This window comes from Diabrotica undecimpunctata, chromosome 5 (assembly GCF_040954645.1).
Source record: "Diabrotica undecimpunctata isolate CICGRU chromosome 5, icDiaUnde3, whole genome shotgun sequence".
In the NCBI taxonomy this organism is placed as follows: domain Eukaryota; kingdom Metazoa; phylum Arthropoda; class Insecta; order Coleoptera; family Chrysomelidae; genus Diabrotica; species Diabrotica undecimpunctata.
In genome coordinates this window covers 8,714,942-8,736,150 of record NC_092807.1, presented here as the reverse complement: position 1 = coordinate 8,736,150, position 21,209 = coordinate 8,714,942, and the positions used below count along the sequence as shown (strand labels likewise).

The window sequence follows — 21,209 nt, the reverse complement described above, 5'->3', positions numbered from 1 at the left end:
ATGTATGTATACCTATATGTCCGAGGCCTACCTTTTATCGCTTATAAAAATGCCCTGATCGGTCCCTCGACGAGAAGAGTGTAATCGTTGTGGAATCCTTGTATTGCATCTGATTTTAAAAATTTGTATCTGGCTGTGTGGGTATTTATTCTAAAGCCAATAACAAAAAAAAATGCTTGTTTATCAAAATACACTTTTAGCAGATGGGCCCTTCTTCTAGCTACCGTCTCAATTTAAAGCAATAAACTAAGTTGATTTATGTGTGTACACCTAATATTTTTTCTAATATGAGTTTTGATCAATCATCGAGTAAGATTGACACTTTTTTAAAGCGAAAACAACGTCCTAACCGCCTCGGTCTAAACGTCGTCGATTAAAAGAAAACGGATGTAATTACGAAGCAGAAGAAGAGATCCGAACGCGCACCGAGAACGAGCACTGCAATTTCGTCGGCAAACCTAGGTTTTTAAACAATTTTCCGCTTCTAGTTATTTGTGCGCTCAAACAGAAAAACACACGTTTGAAGTGTAATTACCGACAGGTGTATCTATTCATTCAGTACGTACATAGAGATTTGGATAATTTATATGTTGTTAAGTTCATTATTAACTAAGAGATCGTTATATTACTTAAAAAGCAAACAGGATAAGGGATTAATTAGTTAGACCTGACTTACTAAGGTACTTTGTCATAGCGAGTTAGTGTTAGGAATTTAGTTTGTTCACTGTTTTAATTTTCAGCTTTAAAGAATATAAAATATTGCCATTATTAGCACCCAGCCCTTTGCGTTCACTGCTGGACATAGGCCTCCCTCATTGTGCTCTATCTTGAGCACTTTTCATCCAATGTCTTGACATTTTTTTGAGATCGCCAGTCCAACAAGTAGGGGATCTTCCTCTAATTCTTTTGTCTTACCTCGACCTCCACTCAAGCAATCTCTTCGTCCACCTTTTACCTTTTATCACTGATTTGGGCAACGTGTCCGGCCCGGTTCCATTTCAGTGTGGCAGTTCGGGAAATTACATCGGTAACTCCTGTTCTTCGTCTTAAGTCTTCATTTCTAACTCGATCATGAGGCGATATACTCAGCATTGACCTTTCTATTTTCCTTTGAGCTATTTGCAGCGTTTTAGAAGTGTAGCTGTCAATGTCAAAGTTTTGGCACCGTAGGTGTTTTACGTTTTAACGAAATTGGTATATCGCTTTTAAAGATGTCTTTGAGTTTTCCATAAGCTGCTCATGCTAGGTTTATTCTTCTTCGTAGTTCGCATATTTGGTTGTCTCTTGTGATCTCTATTTCGTGTCCAAGGTATATGTATTTTTCCATTAGCTCTACTTCGTTGTCTCCAATATTGATATTTCCACTGGGTACTAGGTTTGTCATGAATTTTGTTTTAAGACCTACACTGGCACACCCTAACTGAAGTTCATGTAGCATTGTTCATATCTCCTTGAGGTTGTCCGAGAACAAAACTATGTCGTCTGCTAATTTTAAATTTGTGAATGTTCTGCTGTCAATGTTCAGGCTTTTCTCTTCCCAGTTAAGTTTTTTACAAGCATATTCTAGTACTGCGGCAAACAGTTTGGGCCATAAGGTATCACTCTGTCGGACTCCTCTACCGATTGAGATATGATCCGTTTTTTATGTAGTTTCACCGACAAAGTTGCGTTTTTGTATGTATTGTAAAATTACCTTATATATCCGTAGTCAATGCAGCATGCTTGTAGTGCTTCCAGGATTTTGTCAAATTCTACGGATTTATGGAAATCTACAATTTCACGAAAAAATTTATATAATAATGAAGAACAAGGCAAGCAATGATACAATTATAAAATTTTGGGGGAAAAAATAAAAGATAATTAAGCCAAATTGAAACAAGGAGTTAGATGAAGTTAATAAAGAATATAGAGAAAAGATAGAGAAGTGAAAAAATAAATAACACAACAAAAGAATGAAGAATGGGAAAGAACCTGCTTAAATATTGAAGCATACATAGGAGGTACAAGAACTTCGGAGTCGTGGAAAGTACTGAGAGGATTGAAACAAAACTCAAAAGAAAAAATTTAATTGGAAAATATACAGGACAAAGAATGGAAGGACTTTTACAAGGAACTATTAACAGAACAAAGACCACAATTCATTGGAAAAGAAAACAGGCGAAGACGAAGCGGATCCCCACAACAAGAAATAGAAATAACAGATAAGGAAATGAGAACGGCCATAAAAGCAATCAAAAATAAGAAAGCACCGGGACCTGGAGACATCTCACCTGAGCTTATAAAATACGGATCAAAAAATTATACCGGATGATACAAGGGATATTTCAGAAAGCCATAAATGGAGAGCAGCTCCCAAAGGAATGAACGGAGGCATATATGACATCTATATTTAAGAAAGGAGATAGAAAACGATGCGAAAACTACAGACGAATAAGCGTAATATCATCAATAGGAAGATTATATGGGAAGATACTGCGAGAAAAGGTAGAGCAAGCAATAAAAGGCAAAATCAGGGAAGATCAGGCAGGCTTCATGGCAGGAAGATCATGCATAGACCACATATACACACTGGAACAACTGTTGGAAAAGTAAAAAGCAAAAAATAGAGATATACATTTGGCATTTGTGGACCTGAGAAAGGCGTATGACTCTGTACCAAAGGTCAATACTATGGGAGGCAATGTACAAATTAGAAATACAGACGGAACTCATAGAAGCTACAAAAGCTCTGTATAAAGAAAATAAAGTGTCCATTAAAATGGGAACAAGAATCATAGGAAACTTTACCACAACAAAAGGGCTCCTGCAGGGTTGCTCCACATCTCCAATCCTATTCAAAATATACTTAGAGAAAGCCTTGACTACATGGAAAAGAAAATGCGAAGGCATGGGAGTACCGGTACGGAACGAATACCTATATACGTTAAGCTTTGCAGACGATCAAGTAGTGATTGCTCAAGACCAAAACGACCTCAGCTACATGATGAAGAAACTACAAGAAGAATATACCAAGACTGGCCTAGAAATTAACCTCGCGAAAACAGAGTACCTATCTACAAGTGAAGAAGACATAGAAGATCTACAGATTGATGACAACGTAACAATCAAAGAAAAGGATAAATTCAAATACTTAGGGTTTATAATCACGAAAAAGCCAGCAACAGAGGAAGAAATTACCCAAAGATTAGGACAAACAAGAACAGCAATCCGACAACTTGACTCAGTATGATGGGATAGACACCCAAATATGAAGACAAAAACACAGATTTATAAAACATTAGTGCGAAGTATTATGACATATGGGGCTGAAAATTGGATCATAAACAAGAAAAATAGCAGTAAGATAGTAACAACAGAGAGGGAATGCCTGCGAAGATGCTGCAGAGTAACAAGAATGGATAGGAGAAGTAATGACAAAATAAAGCAAAGAACATCAATAGAAACAGACATAGTAACATATATAGAACAAAAAAGACCAAAGTGCTATGGACATGTAAGAAGAACTAGCGACAGCAGATGGAAAAAGGAAGAAGGAAAAGAGGACGACCTCGAAAATCCTGTAGGAACGAAGTAGACGACACCATGAGTAAGAAATACCTAAACGATGGAGAATGGGACAACAGAGAGAAATGGAAATGGTTGAGCGAGGGAAGGCTGTGAATACTGTGAAATCCCTGAATATATATATATATATATATATATATATATATATATATATATATATATATATATATATATATATATATATGAAACAAGGAGTACTGGCTACAAGGCATAACTAATAATAGAGAGAAAGTATGGAAACTCGAAACTGAAAGGTGATCGCTTTTACTAAAAATCCATACCATATAAAAATGATCATATATAATAAAATGCCTATATTGATTGATTTTTAATTTTAGAACAAAGATTTTTATCAATGTGTTTCGCTAAATTTATGTCCTGTTTAAGATTTTGCACTACGTTTTATACAACTTTAGCTTATTTAGACCTTAATAAAAAAATTTCATATGCAGTTTTATATTTAGCTAGTAGCAAACTAACGATTCTTTTTTGTTTTCAGCAAAAATGAAGATAATTATTCCTCTAGTCGTTTGGATTACATGGCTGAATACGACGGTAAGTGATATTATTTATTATTTTAGGAAAATGAATGATAATGACTTAAAAAGAGGAAATAATGTATGAAAAATTAAAATTTAAGTCAATAAAGTGTCTCAACGTAAAACGTATCAATATAAATACAACAAAAACCAACTACATGTATGTAGGAGGGAAAATGACAGTTTTACCTTCTAAAATCAAAATACTACCTACATTTATCTCGAAAAAAAATACTGATCAAAGTGGATGAACGGAAAATGAAATAAGGGAAAGAATAATGGAAGTAATAAAGGAAAGGAAATAATTTTGTAAATTCGCCACGATTCTCTTCAAGTAACTCTGTCTACAAGTATATTTTTATGAACGATGTTGTTCACTGCTCTGTATCTCAAATACTGGCTAAGCTGCTACGAAATAATCACGAAGTAGTAAGGCCTAGATCCATCTTTTTCGACTTCTCTATTAAATATATTTTGATGGGCTTAAAATTTTCCGTGCGCCATTCAAAAATGAGTTTATTTTGAACAATATTAAAGATTTATAATTATTGTGTTCAGTGATCAGGATATGCAATTATACGATTTTCAAAATAATCATTTTTTCTTTAACAACTCTTCACAAGCTAGAGTTAAAGGACGATTTTAGACAGCATTTGGGTTGGAATTGTCGACAGTTATCTATTAGAACCACTTGACCTCAGTTACATAACTTCATTTTCTAAAAAATGAATAGAACACAGCTGTGATTCGTTTAAAATATCTCTCTCTTTTGTCGTTTTCCCATTACTGAAAATCGTGATTTCTTCCAATATTCCTAACAATTTTTCTCCATTGGTCTCTATCTTCAGCAGCTCTAAGAGCTTCCCAAAATGAGTTTCCAGCTGAATTCTTAATTTGGTTAGACCATCTAGTTGATAATGGTAATCTTGATCTTCTCCCGGGAACGTTTCCAGAAACAATTAATCTCTCCAAACGTTTTAAATTAGATGTTAATGCATTACTATGAAGTATCCCTTTTGAACCACCTAACCGTGTTATAGAGCGAAAATTTCCCCATTAGATCAATCTAAGAAGGGGATCCCAACGCATTTGACACTATTTATACTTCTTAGTTTATAAAACGTCACCAATTCCTTCAATTCATTTCACTTACAATATTCTTGTTTATTATAAAAAAAATATCTTTCTCTCTGTGAATACTGTCTTTTTTTAGCTTAATCTACCCAAAAATGTTAAAATCAACATTCTTAACTCTTGGTGGAATCGCAGTGGTCGAGCTATCAAAAAACGATCCGCGTTCTTCTCATTGTGTAAGCAAATGCGAAGGAGAAAGTGGCCGAGACGATATAATGCACTCTGGACACAACCGAAAGTGGATCGAAGACCTCGGGAATATTGAACTTAAGACTAGTTTCATTTTTTAATCTACACCTTTGACAGATCGTCGTCTGGTACTTGTATACATATTTTATCATGAAGATAAGACTAAGATCTTCCGAATGTAGCAAATTTGTAACAAAAATAATGACAAATCGAACGTATACATAGCACATACGTGTTTCGGTACGTAAAATATATAAGAACTGAATAAATAGTGAATGAAGTACAAACTTCAAGTAATAAAATTTAAAAGAATCTTTTTACTCAAGGTTTTTATAAACTGGGAGTATGGAACAAATTGAAATATTGCCAAAATTAGTTAAAAAATTAAAAATTAAATCCCTAAAATGCGACTCCAAACAGAACATTCCTTTTAGGTAAAGATAACAACAAACAATTTGCTTCTGTCAAAATTGACATATATCTTTTTGTTTATCTGCTTCAGTTTTAATTTTTTTCTCTCCTTTCTTTGTACAGACTATCATTAAATAGGATAACTTGAGTGCCAAGGACCTTACATACAACAATTCTTAAATATAAATTACATTTCTTCGTTATTAAAATTATCTTCCACGAGCAAGTATTCCGGTGCTGTGGGAACCGAGCCAAACGACACTGTAAATCTCGCCAGCCATAGAACAAATAAAAACGAATGTAGTGCCGTATTTATGTTTTAATGAGGAAAATATTATTCGCGTTTCATATTCGTGCGAATAATTATTTTATAATTGACCATGAAAAAGATACGGCGCGAAGATTTGACAAGGACGGAACTGAAGAAAATCATTAGCTCTATGGGAAATAACGATGCTATGGTTTGAGAGGTAATAGTTGTCTGGTAAACGCAAATAAGCGAGAGTTCGACATTATGCTGTCAAAGAAAAACTGGATTTAACAAACAAATACTGCAATCAATAAATCCTTCGATACTCTAGTTTTTTTAGCAAAAAAAAAATGTCAATGTTTTTAAGCAATTACTGGTTCATCAGACAAATACCTAAACAATTTAATTCTGAGCAAAAATTATAAAATGTATCATTTTGTCTAAGGCACAGTGTCAGTGTTTTTTTTCGTCTTTATAGAGGGATGGTCTTGAATCTTCAAAAGAGATCTCAGTCCAGGACGCCGCCTGACTGACCTTAGTACAGGATTTGTTCTTCGTACTCCCGGCGATAGTTCCCAAGGTACTTTAAAACGTCCTCAAGTCTCCGAGTCCACACCGAATGCCTATCTGCTAAACAAGACCTTCCTCTGTCATCTAGCGATCCGGAAGCGGAATGGCCGCTGTAAGGCCGGCATTACTACCACAGCACTACCTTCATTCATCCACAGACTGTTACCAAGGAGGCCCCCTGTCTTGTTCCAGATAGCGCGTAAAAGACTGTCATCGCACCTAGTACAACGGGCGTATCACGTCCAGATGGGCATTTCCTGCTTCCCCACAGTCTAACTCATACAGTCTGACTCACTTTTCTACCTTTAACTTCCAGCATCTTTTTCTCTTACCTTTGCTGTTGGTCCAGCTGTCTTTTTTCCTCTTTTTGTTTCTTCTCATTGTAACAAAATATTCACACCTGTCTCTCTTTCCATTTTGTTCCTTTCTACTATCCATCTGTTACACTCTAACATCGTATGTGTCACAGTGTCTGAGTGTCAGCAGCATACGCATTCATCTGTGTCAGTCTTTTCGAACCTAGAGAGGTAGACCCTAAAATACCCGTGTCCTGTGAGCACCTGCGTTAGGAAATAATCCAGTTGCCTGTGGCCACAGTCCACCCAATCTTTTATGTTCGGGATCAGCATCTTTGTCCACTGTGCTACATCCTCCGTGTTGTTCCATTCTTTTTGCCATCTTTCAATTGAACTGTCCCTTTCCTGTCTTCTCGCGGCTATAGTAAGGTTTGGGTCTCCTTCCACCTTCAAAATATGCAACGGAACACATCCAGTGATGGTCCACAAGGTTGACGCAGACACGGTCCTGTAGGCGCATGCCAATTGCAACAGACTTGTTCTGTAAACTCGTGTCATGAGCATCCTGTAGGCCGTTATTTCTACCGCCCCACTCCAGAACTGCTGTCTGTGGTAGTGCCAATTATCGAAAAGGAAGATACTGAAGATATCTTTTAACGGAATTTATTGCAGTTCATAATATCCAACCCAGCATTGATACCATGTTCTAGCATATACTGCAAACCACCGCAGAGCTAGATTTCCATTTGCCAGAGCACAGGTAACCTGTAATAATTACGACTGGGAAAACGTTCTTTTTACAGTTCTTTTAAGAGTGAAAGGTACTAAACCGATATTTTGTGAGAGCATGTTGTACATTTCGCTCCATATATTGGTAACAATTTTTACTAATCCATGATAATGCAAGACCTCACGTTGCACGAACTATAACCAAATATTTACAACAAGTAAATCTTTGGGCTTTGAATTGGCCACCGCATAGTCCAGATCTTAACCCGATCGAACATTTGTGGGACATAATTGGCAGAAGGCTACAAAAGTGTTTGCCACCTCCTAGAACCTTATAGAAGGTAGAAACAATAGCTCTTGAGATATTTCTTGAGTAGCCTCGGATATTTGAAGCCGTATTAGAAGTAGGGGTGGAAACACGCCATACGGACACGTATTGTATTGAATTATTTTTGTTACTTTTATAATGCTATAACTTGTTATTCTTACGTAATGCTAATAAACACGTTTTGTATTATAAAACTACATATCTCCGTTATTATGGCGCATTAGCGATTGAATTAAAAAAATAAAATGTTAAGAAAGACTAAGGCTACAATTGAGTTTTAATTTCCACAGGGTGCTCCGAACTTTGCGAAAAAAACACATTATCATTTTTTCACCCGGTATACAATGATATTTACCTATCTAGCAACAATATTATTATAACGATATTTTTAAAGAGTATGGTTAAAATAAATTAAAAAAATCACTTAAATTAGATAACAGGTTTAGGAAATTCGAGACATCAAAAATGTCCCAATTTAAATGTGTGCCTTAATTTTGCTGTTCACTGATGTATAACATCCATATTTTAAAATGTTTCCTTGTCATATATTAAATTGTAAGACACTATTTATTTTACGTCTACCGTTTGACAGAAAAAAAAAAGAATCTAGTTTTTTTTTAATTGGTTCAAATTGCCTCTACGTTTATAAATAAATAGCACGTTGCATATTAAAGGAAATAAATCAAGTAAATATCGCGCAATTAGTAATAAGAGCATTGCAACTGGCCCATAATTACAAGAAATTAACTTTTATTCTGCTCCGGTCTTTATCAGATCCGAGCAAAAGTGTGAAAACAAGTTCTTCGGAAAAAATCGAATTTACTATTCATCCTTAGAGTCACTGCCAGATCGTATCTTGCAAGAGATATGGGCTGTCGTGTAAGCAAGGAAATTTGTTGAAGGTTATTTTCAGGCTTAGCACTTTAGTGGTAGTAAAACGTTTAATCGGAGATGGTGGAGATAGAACTTTGCATTTACAGACGAGGTAAGTCTTCTTAGAAGACACCGATGTTAATAGAAAAGTATGTCTTACGGATAAATAGCTATAGATGCAAGGATAATCTTGAGTGTCAGAAGGAAAAACAAATTTGGACAAAAATTAGAACTAAATATAAAAAAAAGTGTTATAAGAAAAGGATGCCGAGTAGACTAACTAAATTATGTCCAGAAACTGAAAAAGCACGAAATTAAATTAGTATAATTGAAGTGATTATTTGAAAAACAACACATGTCCATTTTTCGCAAATTCGACTTTCTATATTGTTCCCATAGAATGGTAGTTTCTTTCCCCATCTCACACATTCAAATGTGTAAAAATCTCAGATGTCCAGATTAAACTACATAGAACATTCGGATAGTTTTAGAAAAACAACAGATGTCCAAACGGTTTGTTGTAAAAGCCCTTGTCCCACTCTTAGTCAACGGTCATCCTTTATCACGTTAAAGCAAAGGTATTTTATGATATAAAACAAAAAATTAAACATAAATGTCAGCATTAAAATGTATCTACAATAGCCTTTGACTTTCTGCAAAATCTTCCACTACTCAATTTGACTACAAATAAAGTTTTCTATAGCAGACAGCTTTGGTACTATCCATTTGGTGTACACGACATCGTAGGCAATAATGTCCATATGTTTACTTATCACAAAGGAAAGGCTAAAGGTGGTTAAAATAAAGTGACTTTCATGATATTTCAATATTTGAAAGAACATATATACTCGGTAAAATAAGTGAAATATGGGTTTTCTCCGATGGTTGCCCGGGTCAGATCAAAACCAACGTCTTTATCCGTTTTTATATATCCTGAAGTATGTACTAAATTTAGTATCACAGATAACACACGTATACCCAATACGAGGATATTCATATCTATCTTGCGGTAGTGACTTTAGTCTCATTTCTCGTGCAAAAAACATGGTTGTTGATGTTCCAGAAGCATGGGATGACCTTATTCGGCAGTCAAGACCTAAACCTTCTCCATTTAAAGTGGTTAATACTGGAAAAGAAACTGACTGGTTTCGTATAGACAAAAGTTTTAAGGATTTATTTTTGAAGAATCCAAAACCAAATATCTCTAGTCACTGCTAGTCTGTGCATAGGTCTTTTACATATTCTTGTAATTTGGTCGATATAACTTTCCTGTGATAATAAGTCTCCTTTTTTCTGTGTCTGCTCTCTGCTCTTATAACATGTCCAAATTATTTTAATTTTTGGAGATAGATCATGCTGGAGAGCCGTTTGCTGATCTTTAGCTCATTTAAAACTGAATTAATTGTCCTTTGATCGATCTACGAAATTCATTACATTCTTTTCCAACAGAAAATTTTAGTGGCGTCCTAGGATCCAAGATTCACATTCGTATGTCAGTATTGAGAATATTAAGCAGTTGATCAGCCTACTGTGGTATCTTCCTAATTGCAGTTCGGAGTTCGAAATACAACCAAAGTAAACGGCACCAAAGTAGTGAACTACAGAAGCTACAAAACACGAGAAAAACCCTAAATAAATTGGAGTAATAACATTAAAAGAGCTGCAGTATCAATATAGAAAGGAGTGGCACAAAGAGATAAAGGGATAAACTTGTAGGAGCTCTATATTCGGAAAAACGAATATAAGCAAAGCTGAAAAAAAGTTCTTTATTTTGTTTTAATTTTAGCGTGTTTTTTAGGATATCTGTTCGGTCTTTGTTATTATTTTTTATTTTGTCCTATTTTTGCAAATCATCATATAAAACTGAAGATTTTTTCCACTAAAAATTTTATGCATCCATAAACTTTAAATACTTGTTTTCTTTTGGTGGAAAGCCTTAGGGCCCTACTTCTTTGATACGCGCAGCCAGAAACTCCACCTTAATCTGGCCAGCGTCACATTGGCTATACAGTAACAGAAACAGAAAAGAAATCGATCGAGCGTCGATCCATAATTCATAAATCCGAACAAATCTAGATCGAAGGTTTTCTCGTGAACTAATTGTAGTAGGCGTTGGTCATTGTTGTTCTGCGTTTATGAAAGTAAAAGTGAGATTTCTTCGGTGGAAGGGGAGATACGCTGTTGCGGCTTTTAAATTTATTGGATGTTGCTGTTTTTATAGGGAGAATTAAAATCTTTCGGCTATAAAAAGCAGGTCATTCGCAAGTTTCATTACACTGAGTCATATGGTAGACACTCACTGTTTCATTGTAATGCTTTCATGGTAGATAAAAGAGAAGAAAAACATAAAAACTTATTCTATAGCAGTGGTTCTCAACCTTTTTAAGTCATGTTCATAGTAAAATTTCTTTTATTATTTGTGGTACCACATAACTGAAACCTATACTGTACACGACTAATGTAAACTCACTTGTGTACTACTACTGTGTAGGTACTCCATAGTTCACTCACTAGTACTCGGCGATTTTACAATCAGTGTTGCCGGTGGGACCGGCATTTCGACAATGCTATTTTATTTTTACTTGTGTTTTTGTTTTTTGTGTGTTATTTTATGCGGTGCTGATTTTGGCTGTGTTTTTGCGTACCACCGTAGATAATGATATGTACCACCAGTGGTACACGTACCACAGGTTAAGAACCGCTGTCTTATAGTATGTAGTACTTGAATAAGCGTGTTTGGATGAATATGTAAAGTCTATAAAAAGACAAACTTCGATAATAAAACAGATATAATGACGCTACAATCGTGAGTGGGTCTTGTCCATGGTACAATGAATACAGAAGGTATGATATTGCGCATGACATTTGACAGCTGGCACAGGAGTGTGACGTAGTCAAGACCGCTCGAACCACCTCGTACCCATTATTACAGCTTAACGTACTATCTATTTTGTACTAGCTATTTTGAAATTATGGTCAAAAAATGATCAAATTTTTTTTTAAATGTTTTGTTTTGGTTATAATTGAATAAAAAATATATTTTCAGTAGCATAAAACCTTTACTTTTCCTAGGGATTCAGGCGAAATATTTATTTTTGTTTTCATACATATACTAATAATATAAGCTTTTTTTCTGTATGCAAATCCTTTAAAGTTTAAAAATTTTCTGCAGAGGAAATACTGTGAATTGGTAAATAGTAGTAGATTTGCGTATTCTGTTTCACTGTCACTCATTTCCCAGCAGTTTTACTGAAATAAAAACAAAATAGATTACAATAAAGAAAAATCTGTTTTACAATTCAATATGGTATTTTAGATGAGTTATAATGAAATTTAGTAAAATAAAAAATATACACATTACTATAACCTACCGATTATTATATGCAAAATTTACTTATCAAACAATATAATAATATAAAAATAAGGCACAAATAAGTTCAAACGCAAAACACAATAAATATCGACTTCAGACGACTTTACACCGGCAAGACAGAAGGCTTGTATAAAAACAAAAGTTCGACGATAATATCGGTTATCTGCAAATTACAAGTTATGAGATAATAAATATATTTTAAAGTAACTCAATACTGACTGAGTCATTTATTTTATAATAGAAAAATAATTTAGATATATGCTTACATATGTCTCTTTATACAAATATATACAAGTCGCAAGTAAATATTCCACATCTTTATGAACCATCGCTGTTAAAAATAGGTGCTTTTAAAAACATTTGAATAAATTGAGTGATGTGCATAGTTATGCAACTAGAAAAAACTCCATTATAATATATTTCATTTTATAGATTAACGAAGACCCAGAATTCATAAGAATATATCAGTTTAAAGCTTTTTAACATGTTATTGCAAAATTGTTATTTTTTTAGACAGCAACCTTAAATGGTTCTTTCATATCTATTTGTTAAGTAAGAAACTAGCCTCAGCCTGCTATGCAATTTGCAATAAGAACTGTTTCGGAAGAAATCAATTTAGCATCTTCCAGAATAAGATATTTTTCTTTGTTAAATCATGTTATCATTATTAAAATATATAATGTTATCATTATTATAAACAATACCAAGATAATTTTATGTTTGAATATTACAAAAGATGTCATTTAAAATGTTGTGCAATATTGTGTGACCTCACTACACTACAATATTCGATGGCCAGCTAGCTCATCCGATCTAAATAAAGTTGACTTTATCATTATTTATTTTGATTTTGTGTTTTGTTCAGTAGGTATATACGTACAAATTTTGTGTACCTTCATTACCAGTTTTTTGTATCTTTTTAAACATCTGAAATATCGAACTCTGGAGTATAAGTTAATTAACCTGCACCTACGTGTAATAAAAGATAATTAAAACTTGTTTTATAAAGGATATCTATGTTAACAAAATAACTGTACCAAAAATCAATAAATTTAAATTAACTTTAAAATTTTATTTATGATTAAAATATTATAATAACATAATTTTATCATCTCTTTATAATTACTATAATTAAATTAGCCAAATTATATAAAAAACTTAAAATCAAAAGTCTTTCCTATACTACATTCAAATGTTGCGGGGATAAGCGTTCTACGTCATGCGCGAAAGCGAACCGATTTTGGAACATTATGTATCATACCTTGTGTATTCATTGTACCATGGGTCTTGTCTGTCTGTACAACTATTTTACAACTGGCTCGATCTTTCATCAATCTGTATTCAAACATGATTCAATCGGAATGATCATATTTTGGTAATCTGATTGGGACCTTTTCCAGTAGAAATTTCCCAAATCAGTTTTATCCAAAATTGTTTGGTTGTCAACACTACCCTACACGCCCCTCTAATGATCTGAACAATATCATTATCATTAAAAAGTTCTCTTATTTCTATATTTTTCTTATTTTATACTGATTTACGATTATGTCGTGAAATTGTCTGAGTTTTTCGTTATTTGCTTTGTTCATTGTTCATATTTTACATCCGTATGTTACTAGAGACCTAAAAATGGATCAGTAGATTCTGATTTTTTATATTCTTATCAGGTTGTTTGATTTTATAAGCTTTTGTAATGCGTACAGAGAACGGTTTGCAGCCTGGTTTTTTTTTGTTTCTTCAGTGACATTATCAATATATAAGGAAATGTCACCTTAATGGATGATTAACTAAGCAAGAAAAATAATCAATAATTAATTTGTGATTTCTTTTTTATCTTAATTTGAAAAGGAAAACGAAAGAAAGAGCATCCTCTTTTATAGACTGGCATATGGATCTTTGAGAATTTGCTAATTAACTAAAAACCTTTGCCTTCTATTGCTTGAAATCTGCTTTCTCAAACAGTCAAAATCTGAATTTTTTCTAAATAATTTTCTAATTTTAATCCCTGTATTTCCGGCAATTTTTTGACAATGAGCACAAAGTTCCTCTGTTCTAATGACTTTATTAGATCTGGTAAAAAACTAACATTAACTTTTATGAACATAAGTTCTTTAGCAATCTGTACGTTACTTAAAAATTCTTGACTTTCAGTTATAAACTCTCAGTCATTTTAAATATCTAGCACATTGTCTTTAATGCATCAAAACGATTTGCGTAGAAAATTGCTGCTTTAATCGATGTTCCCCATCTTGTAATTACAAGCTCTGGAGGCAAGCTTACACCTGGTAATTTTTCTTTATAGATTTGCACAGGTAGAGATGCTTTCAAAAATACTTTTAGCGTTTCAAATTTATTTATTGACTAAATTAAATTTACTCCTAAGAACTTCTGCTAGTCTGTTTCTGCTATGTAGAAGACAAGTGACGTGTACCATATGTGGATAATTATTTTTTTAATTTGGCCTATCTTTACCATGTACGGAGCGGCATCTGAATAAAATATTAAAAAAATTTCACTTTTTATTTCTTTTGGCAGAAAGAAAGCTAGAGTCTTTGCTGAATAAAATAGCTTACAGTCATATTATTAGTTTTTTCTAGTTATTTTGCAGCAATTAAATAAGGTTGTATTGGTTAATCCTCTTTTAATGCGCCGATTATAAGATGCACAATATATTGACCACATGAATCTGTACTTTCATCGACGATTACGTAAAATTGTTATCGTTTAAAGAAACTTCAATTTCCTCAATTACTCCATCACACAATACATTCAAATTGACCTTTCTTAGTGTTGCCTCTTTAGGAATATTAAAGTTACAATATTTTTGCAAAAATTACTTAAAATATGTATTTTGCAATTTTTCTAACGGAATGTTTGCTGCTAACAGAGCTTTACATCATCATCATCATTTTGGCTTTACAACCCTGTGTGGGTCCTAGCCTCCCCAAGAATTTTTCTCCAGTCGTCCCTATCCATCGCCTTCCTCCGCCAAGCACGTATTTCCATATTTCTCATGTCTTCGAGCTTTACATGGGTCTTGACATAACAAACATTTTTCTTTTTTTGGTTCATTTTGATCTTGAATATTTTGAAGAGATGTATGAATTGACTGCTGAACGGGTGCTAATGGAATCTTTTTTAGCTTCAACTTATGAGTCGCAGTTTTTAAATGTTGGTAGACTTGTCCTCAAAGAAAATCTGAATTTCCAGGTTATAAAATTACAATTAATAGGAAAAATTTGAAAGTTTTATATAATTTATTTCTAAAATATGCAACATAAATCGTGTGTAGCTTAAATATGCAATGTTGCTTGAAATGAGCAAAATGTGCAATATATGCATCTTTATGAACTTTGCATTATTCCGCTCTTTAATAATAAAATATTTTTTCTTATATTTCTTGTATTTATAAAGCAAATTTGTAAATCTCTTAATTTTGAATGTTAACATCGATTCGATCGATGTTTGTATAGAATTTTAAGCGAGTTTTTCACTTTCTTCTTCGTCTCCTTGAAGAGACAAGACAAGAAGCCATATTTGTAATCTTACAATCCGTTCTCAATTCCAATCGTGTAGTAACCATTGTTTACTATGGTGGGTGTGGAGAAATGTATGAAGTCATTTTAGTTTTTGATCTATATCTGCCGAATTTTAAACATGTATGTTAAACCATAGACAAAATTGTTGTATGTTTTATAGGGCGATAATTCCCTTATGGTATAGAATATTTAAAAAACTTATTTAGAAAAAATGTAGACAATGATATCCTCCATACTTGGAAAATTTGTAGAATCCTACAAGGTCATTATTAAACCTTTACCGCATCATGTGCCATAAATGGCCAAACCAAAAAAAATTTTTTTTAATGTTTTAACTCAATTTTTGTCGTAGCTGCATGACAGCCCATATCTGACACGTACTAATACTGTACACGAGATATGCGGCATAGTTCTGATGGCGAGATATTCAGCCGTGTGCAGTTTCAAGTTCATTCGTGTTGAAATTCTGAACCACGTGAAACAGTGCTCGATATTAGAGGTTATTTTTCATAGTAAAAACGTTTTTTACGTCGAGAAAAAATTGAAATTTATTGTATTGTGATATTAGATATCTGCTTGGTAAGTACTAAAAATTAAGAATGTTGAAAGACTCTCGAAAACCCCAAAAAGGGTTTGTGCTATATATGGCACACTATGAAGTTATGGACTCATTGATTGTTTTTGTAGATATGGATCCGAAACTCGTTTTTGGTACAATGAATGCAGTTAGAATTCCAAATAGTACTAATAGTGAAGAATCAGTTGTCTCCGATGAAGACGGCACAAACATGATGATATTGTGTCAAGATAGTGACAATGAGGAGCGTGAAAATTTACCAAGCAATGTCAAGGAAACTGTCATTTCTGCCATATCCTCAGATGATGATACCCCTTTGTCTGAAAGACTACGATATAAAAGGAAGAAATCTCATAATTGGGTGGAAGTTACCTTCTTCGATTTTACAATTAGAAACTCCGGTCCAATTTTTTAAGTTTCTCTTTCCTGATAGTCTTATAGAGCATATCACAGACCAATCAAATTTATACTCAGTACAACAACGTCCAGATAAACCAGCTAATATAAAAAAATATGAAATAGCACAATTTATAGGAATTACTATTTACATGTCGATAATTTAACTTCTATCAACAAGACACTATTGGAATGCCAATATTGGCCACCGAACAGTTAGCGATGTGATGAGCTGTAACAGATTCGAAGAAATAAAACGTTTCTTGCATTTCAATAACAATGATGACATGATCGAAAATGATCAGCCTGGACATGACAGATTATTCAAAATTAGACCTGTTCTGAGCCAAATCAAAGAATGACTACTCATGGTTCTGAAAGAAGAATTTTTAGCTGTAGACGAACAGATTATACCAACAAAAGCGCGAAGCCAGCTAAAGCAGTATAACTCAAAAAAAACACATAAGTGGGGCTTCAAAAACTTTGTGCTGAGTGGTATTTCGGGATTCAGCTATGACTTTAATTTGTTTGGTGATTTCCAGAGTAATATTGTACCCTAGAAGTACCAAATCTTCGTATGAGCAGCAACGTGGTTGTCAAATTAGCAGATTCGATACCAAAACATCAACATTACAAGTTGTTTTTTGACAATTGGTTCACGAGCATACCTTTTATGATATATCTGACCAAAGAGGGCATTTTACCTTTGGGAATAGTAAGACTTAATCGTGTTCCTGGAGTTGTGACGCTAGCTGAGAAAGAAATAAAGAAGCGCGGCAGAGGACATATGGTAGGAAAAATAGCCAATATAGACAATGGGGATGTCAGTGTAGTGTCCTGGTTTGATAATAAAATCGTTACTACAATGTCAACATATGCTGGAAGTGAACCAAAGGGAGAAAAAAGAAGATTTTTCAAACAAGAAAGTATACATAAAATGATATCTTGTCCTAAGAGTGTCCTAATCTACAACAACTACATGGGAGGTGTAGATCTCCTTGACATTGTGTCCCATTTAAAAAATTGTATGTTTGCTATACCACATAGTTATTAATCATCCCGTAAAATTCCATATATCTTCCAAGTATGAAGAATATTATTATCTACATTTTTTTAATTAGTTTTTTGGGTATCTTGTACCGCAATGGAATTATCGATCGATGTCGTACTAAAAACTCACCCTATATATATATATATATATATATATATATATACAGGGTATTTGGTAGGTCGATGGAAATTTTTTAAGGGATAATAGGTGACGCCATTTGCAAAATTTTTTGCTAATAATGTATGGCTCACACTGTTAAGGTTTCCGAAATAAAGTTTTTGTCAATATTCGAAAATAAGGCTGTGCGTCTATTTTATTTTTAAAAATAATTATCTAAGCGAGATACTTCCCTGACATACAAAATGTTGAATCTTAATGCATTGTTAAAATAACCTTCATTAATGAAACGGGTAAGAAAGGAAAAACACAACAACGACATATCATGCTTTTTGCAACATTTATTATGCCATACCATGCCATATTATGCCATGGTGTACCAACTTTATGGATGCCCTGCACAATATGCACGTGCTGTTACGGCTTGGTTCAACAATCTCTATCCCAATAGGTGGATCGGACGAACTGGACCGATTTTGTGGCCTGCTAGATCGCCCGATTTAACACCGTGTGACTACCACATCTGAGGCAGATTCAAAGAACTTGTTTATCAACTTCCAATCCGAACTATAGCTCATTAGGAATAGTGGTTCTCATTTTGAACAACAATGACTGTTTTCTGAAATTTATACTTAATAAGGCATAATAAATGTTGCAAAAAGCATGATGTATCGTTGTTGTGTTTTACCTTTCTTACCCGTTTCATTAATGAAGATTATTTTAACAATGCATTAAGATTCAACGAAGGGTTTTTGCAGTCTGAGCAAGTAATACGTAAGGCATTTTGTATGTCAGGGAAGTATCTCGGTTAGATAATTCTTTTTAAAAATAAAATGGACGAGCAGCTTTATTTTCGAATATTGACAAATTTAACTTTATTTCGGAAACCTTAACAGTTTAAGCGATACATTATTAGCAAAAAATTTTGCAAATGACGTCCCCTATTATCCCTTAAAAAATTTTCATCGACCTACCAAACACCCTGTATATATATAATATACTGCTTTGGTACATTTAATCTCTTTCCGATGCACTGATGTATTGTTTGAAAGAACAGTCTTTGTATTATAGTGGGGAACCGCCTTCAACATAAATATCAGATCGCTACTTCATTTATTTTATGTTAAATGGTTACCAGATAGGCAAACTAGAAAAATAAAAGCAAGTGCACGCAAGTCGTACCTCGATGTTCCAGTAGTCGACCACATAAACTGATATAATCGATAAAATGTTCAGAGATGGTCTTCTAATTGCGTCTGCTGAAACGGAAGACACATTAATACCATTGAAACGTCTTTTGAAGCAACTAGAAAATAATATTTATGTGTTGCCTTGTAATTATTTTATCATACGTTAAATTTATGTTTCCTTCGTCTTTCTTTTGGGTAATTTTCTCTGTAAAGATGCATTCTACTGCCTTCCAAGGCTATCGGTAGATAATCGAGCCGCTTTTTATTACAAGGAATTTTGTTTCTTCAGTCCATTGGCAGTTTTTTTCTATTCGCACTTTTTGTATTACTTTTAATCTCCTAGTAATAATAAATAAATAAAGTAAGTCCCGTTAAATAAATGCTTTTGAATTTTACTTCCTAAATTTTTCTTCGTTAAATACGTAACTAAAACAGTTTTCGAAATTTTTGTAATTATAACTGTAATAGAGATTTAGTGAACTCCTATGACATTAGTAGTAGATTAGTAGGCGATAAAAGGGTAGAAAATTTTAACAATGATATTGAAATCAACAAAATACTTATTCTTCTGGTGGACACCCTAAGCCTATAATATTTAATTCGGAGAAAATGAAGGACAAAATTTTTTCTGAACAGCTCAAGCTGGATTTACTGTAATATTATCTTCTATGTATATGCATGTGGGTACTAAGGAATAATAAAATGAGTTTGTTTACAAATTTGTTTATGCAAATAAGAGATTTATTGTGGAATGGGCCACTTTTACATTTATCTGTTTCTGGATATGTTTAGAGAATAAATGTCATTCTAAAAAAAAAATGAAATTACAGATTTCAAACCCAAAAACTAAGGTATTAATTATTATCTTCATCATCCTTTTATTTCTTTACAAATAAGTCATCATATTCAGCTTTTATGTTATGTGTAAGATTGAAATAAAAACTACGATAAACAGGAGGAATTTAATCAATCAATGACAGCAGATCTTTGTATTTAGCTTCTTGTATTTTTCTCCCATCAAAAAGTGGATTTAGTACAGCTGATTCCTTGGAGGTTCCAAGTTTCTCCTTATTATAGCGAAGCCACAGTGTTCGTATTCATTTCACTTAATCATCATTTTCCGCAATTCTACGATGAATAAGAGCCATTTCTAAACCTTTGGTAAAAAAAAATTGGCAGGTTCGTATACGATGCTACCTCTTTCGCCACCCGAAAGTCCACCATTCGCTGAAAAGTGAGTGCCCAAGAGATTCGTCAGTGGAAGATAGACTTCTACTAGGAATACCCACATGATCCACACCCGGAGTCGGATTTTTAAAGAGGGCATGATAAAGCTAAGCTACAGCGGACATGTGTTCAGGACAGAAACTTCTATTCCCCCTGAGCCTCTCCAGGAGGCCCCCCTTGGCTTTCTTGAAGAGACTCCGAGTCAGCCTGTGCTGTGTATTTCTACCTGAGGTGTCTACCAGGGAATGTAAAAGAGGGCAGTTAACTTCATATGCCGAGGTCAGGGCTCCGGATAAGTGATCCAAAGAGATCTCCTTAACTTTGCCTCCATACGGGGGAAGATCCACGAGGTTATGGCTGAGCTTCTCTCGAAGGAGTTCCCAGTCTGTAGCTCATGGATTCCCATATGAAATATTCTGGAGCTTAAGAGGCTTGAGCTTCCTGCAGCACTTCGGGAATTATTATTTGTACTCCCTTACTCTATGTGGCGGGAGTTGGAATAGAGCAATTGGAATTACCTACTTTAAAACAAGGAAATAAAAATTTATTATAACTAAGGCATATTTGTCTAAAAATTCATACTCACATTCTATGTCACCACCCACTTCGATTAATGAATTGTTACTCGGTTCATATTTTGAAACAGGATTTTCAAAAGATTGGCAGGCCATTTCTAAAAATAACATATTGACTAATTAATACTTGAAAAAAATCATTTACACTCAAACAGTTCGTTAAGCAGACAAAATTACTTTTTTTATAAACCCCCAAAAACTTGATGTGATACAGCATAACTCCAAATGAAGAATATCTATTGATCTAATCGACTTATATATTCAGCAGTTATAGAAGTGAG

At 33.8% G+C, this 21,209-nt stretch overlaps 1 protein-coding gene across 3 annotated transcripts in view; it reads left to right on the top strand.

Moving 5' to 3' along the window:
* Positions 1-21,209, top strand: part of dpy (fibrillin-like protein dumpy) — a 532,146-nt gene that overhangs the window by 122,563 nt on the left and 388,374 nt on the right. For all 3 annotated transcript variants that reach the window (XM_072531422.1, XM_072531423.1, XM_072531421.1), the window contains exon 2: positions 4,064-4,119. In XM_072531422.1, the coding sequence (XP_072387523.1) occupies positions 4,064-4,119 (56 nt within the window). The remainder of the gene's footprint in view (positions 1-4,063; positions 4,120-21,209) is intronic.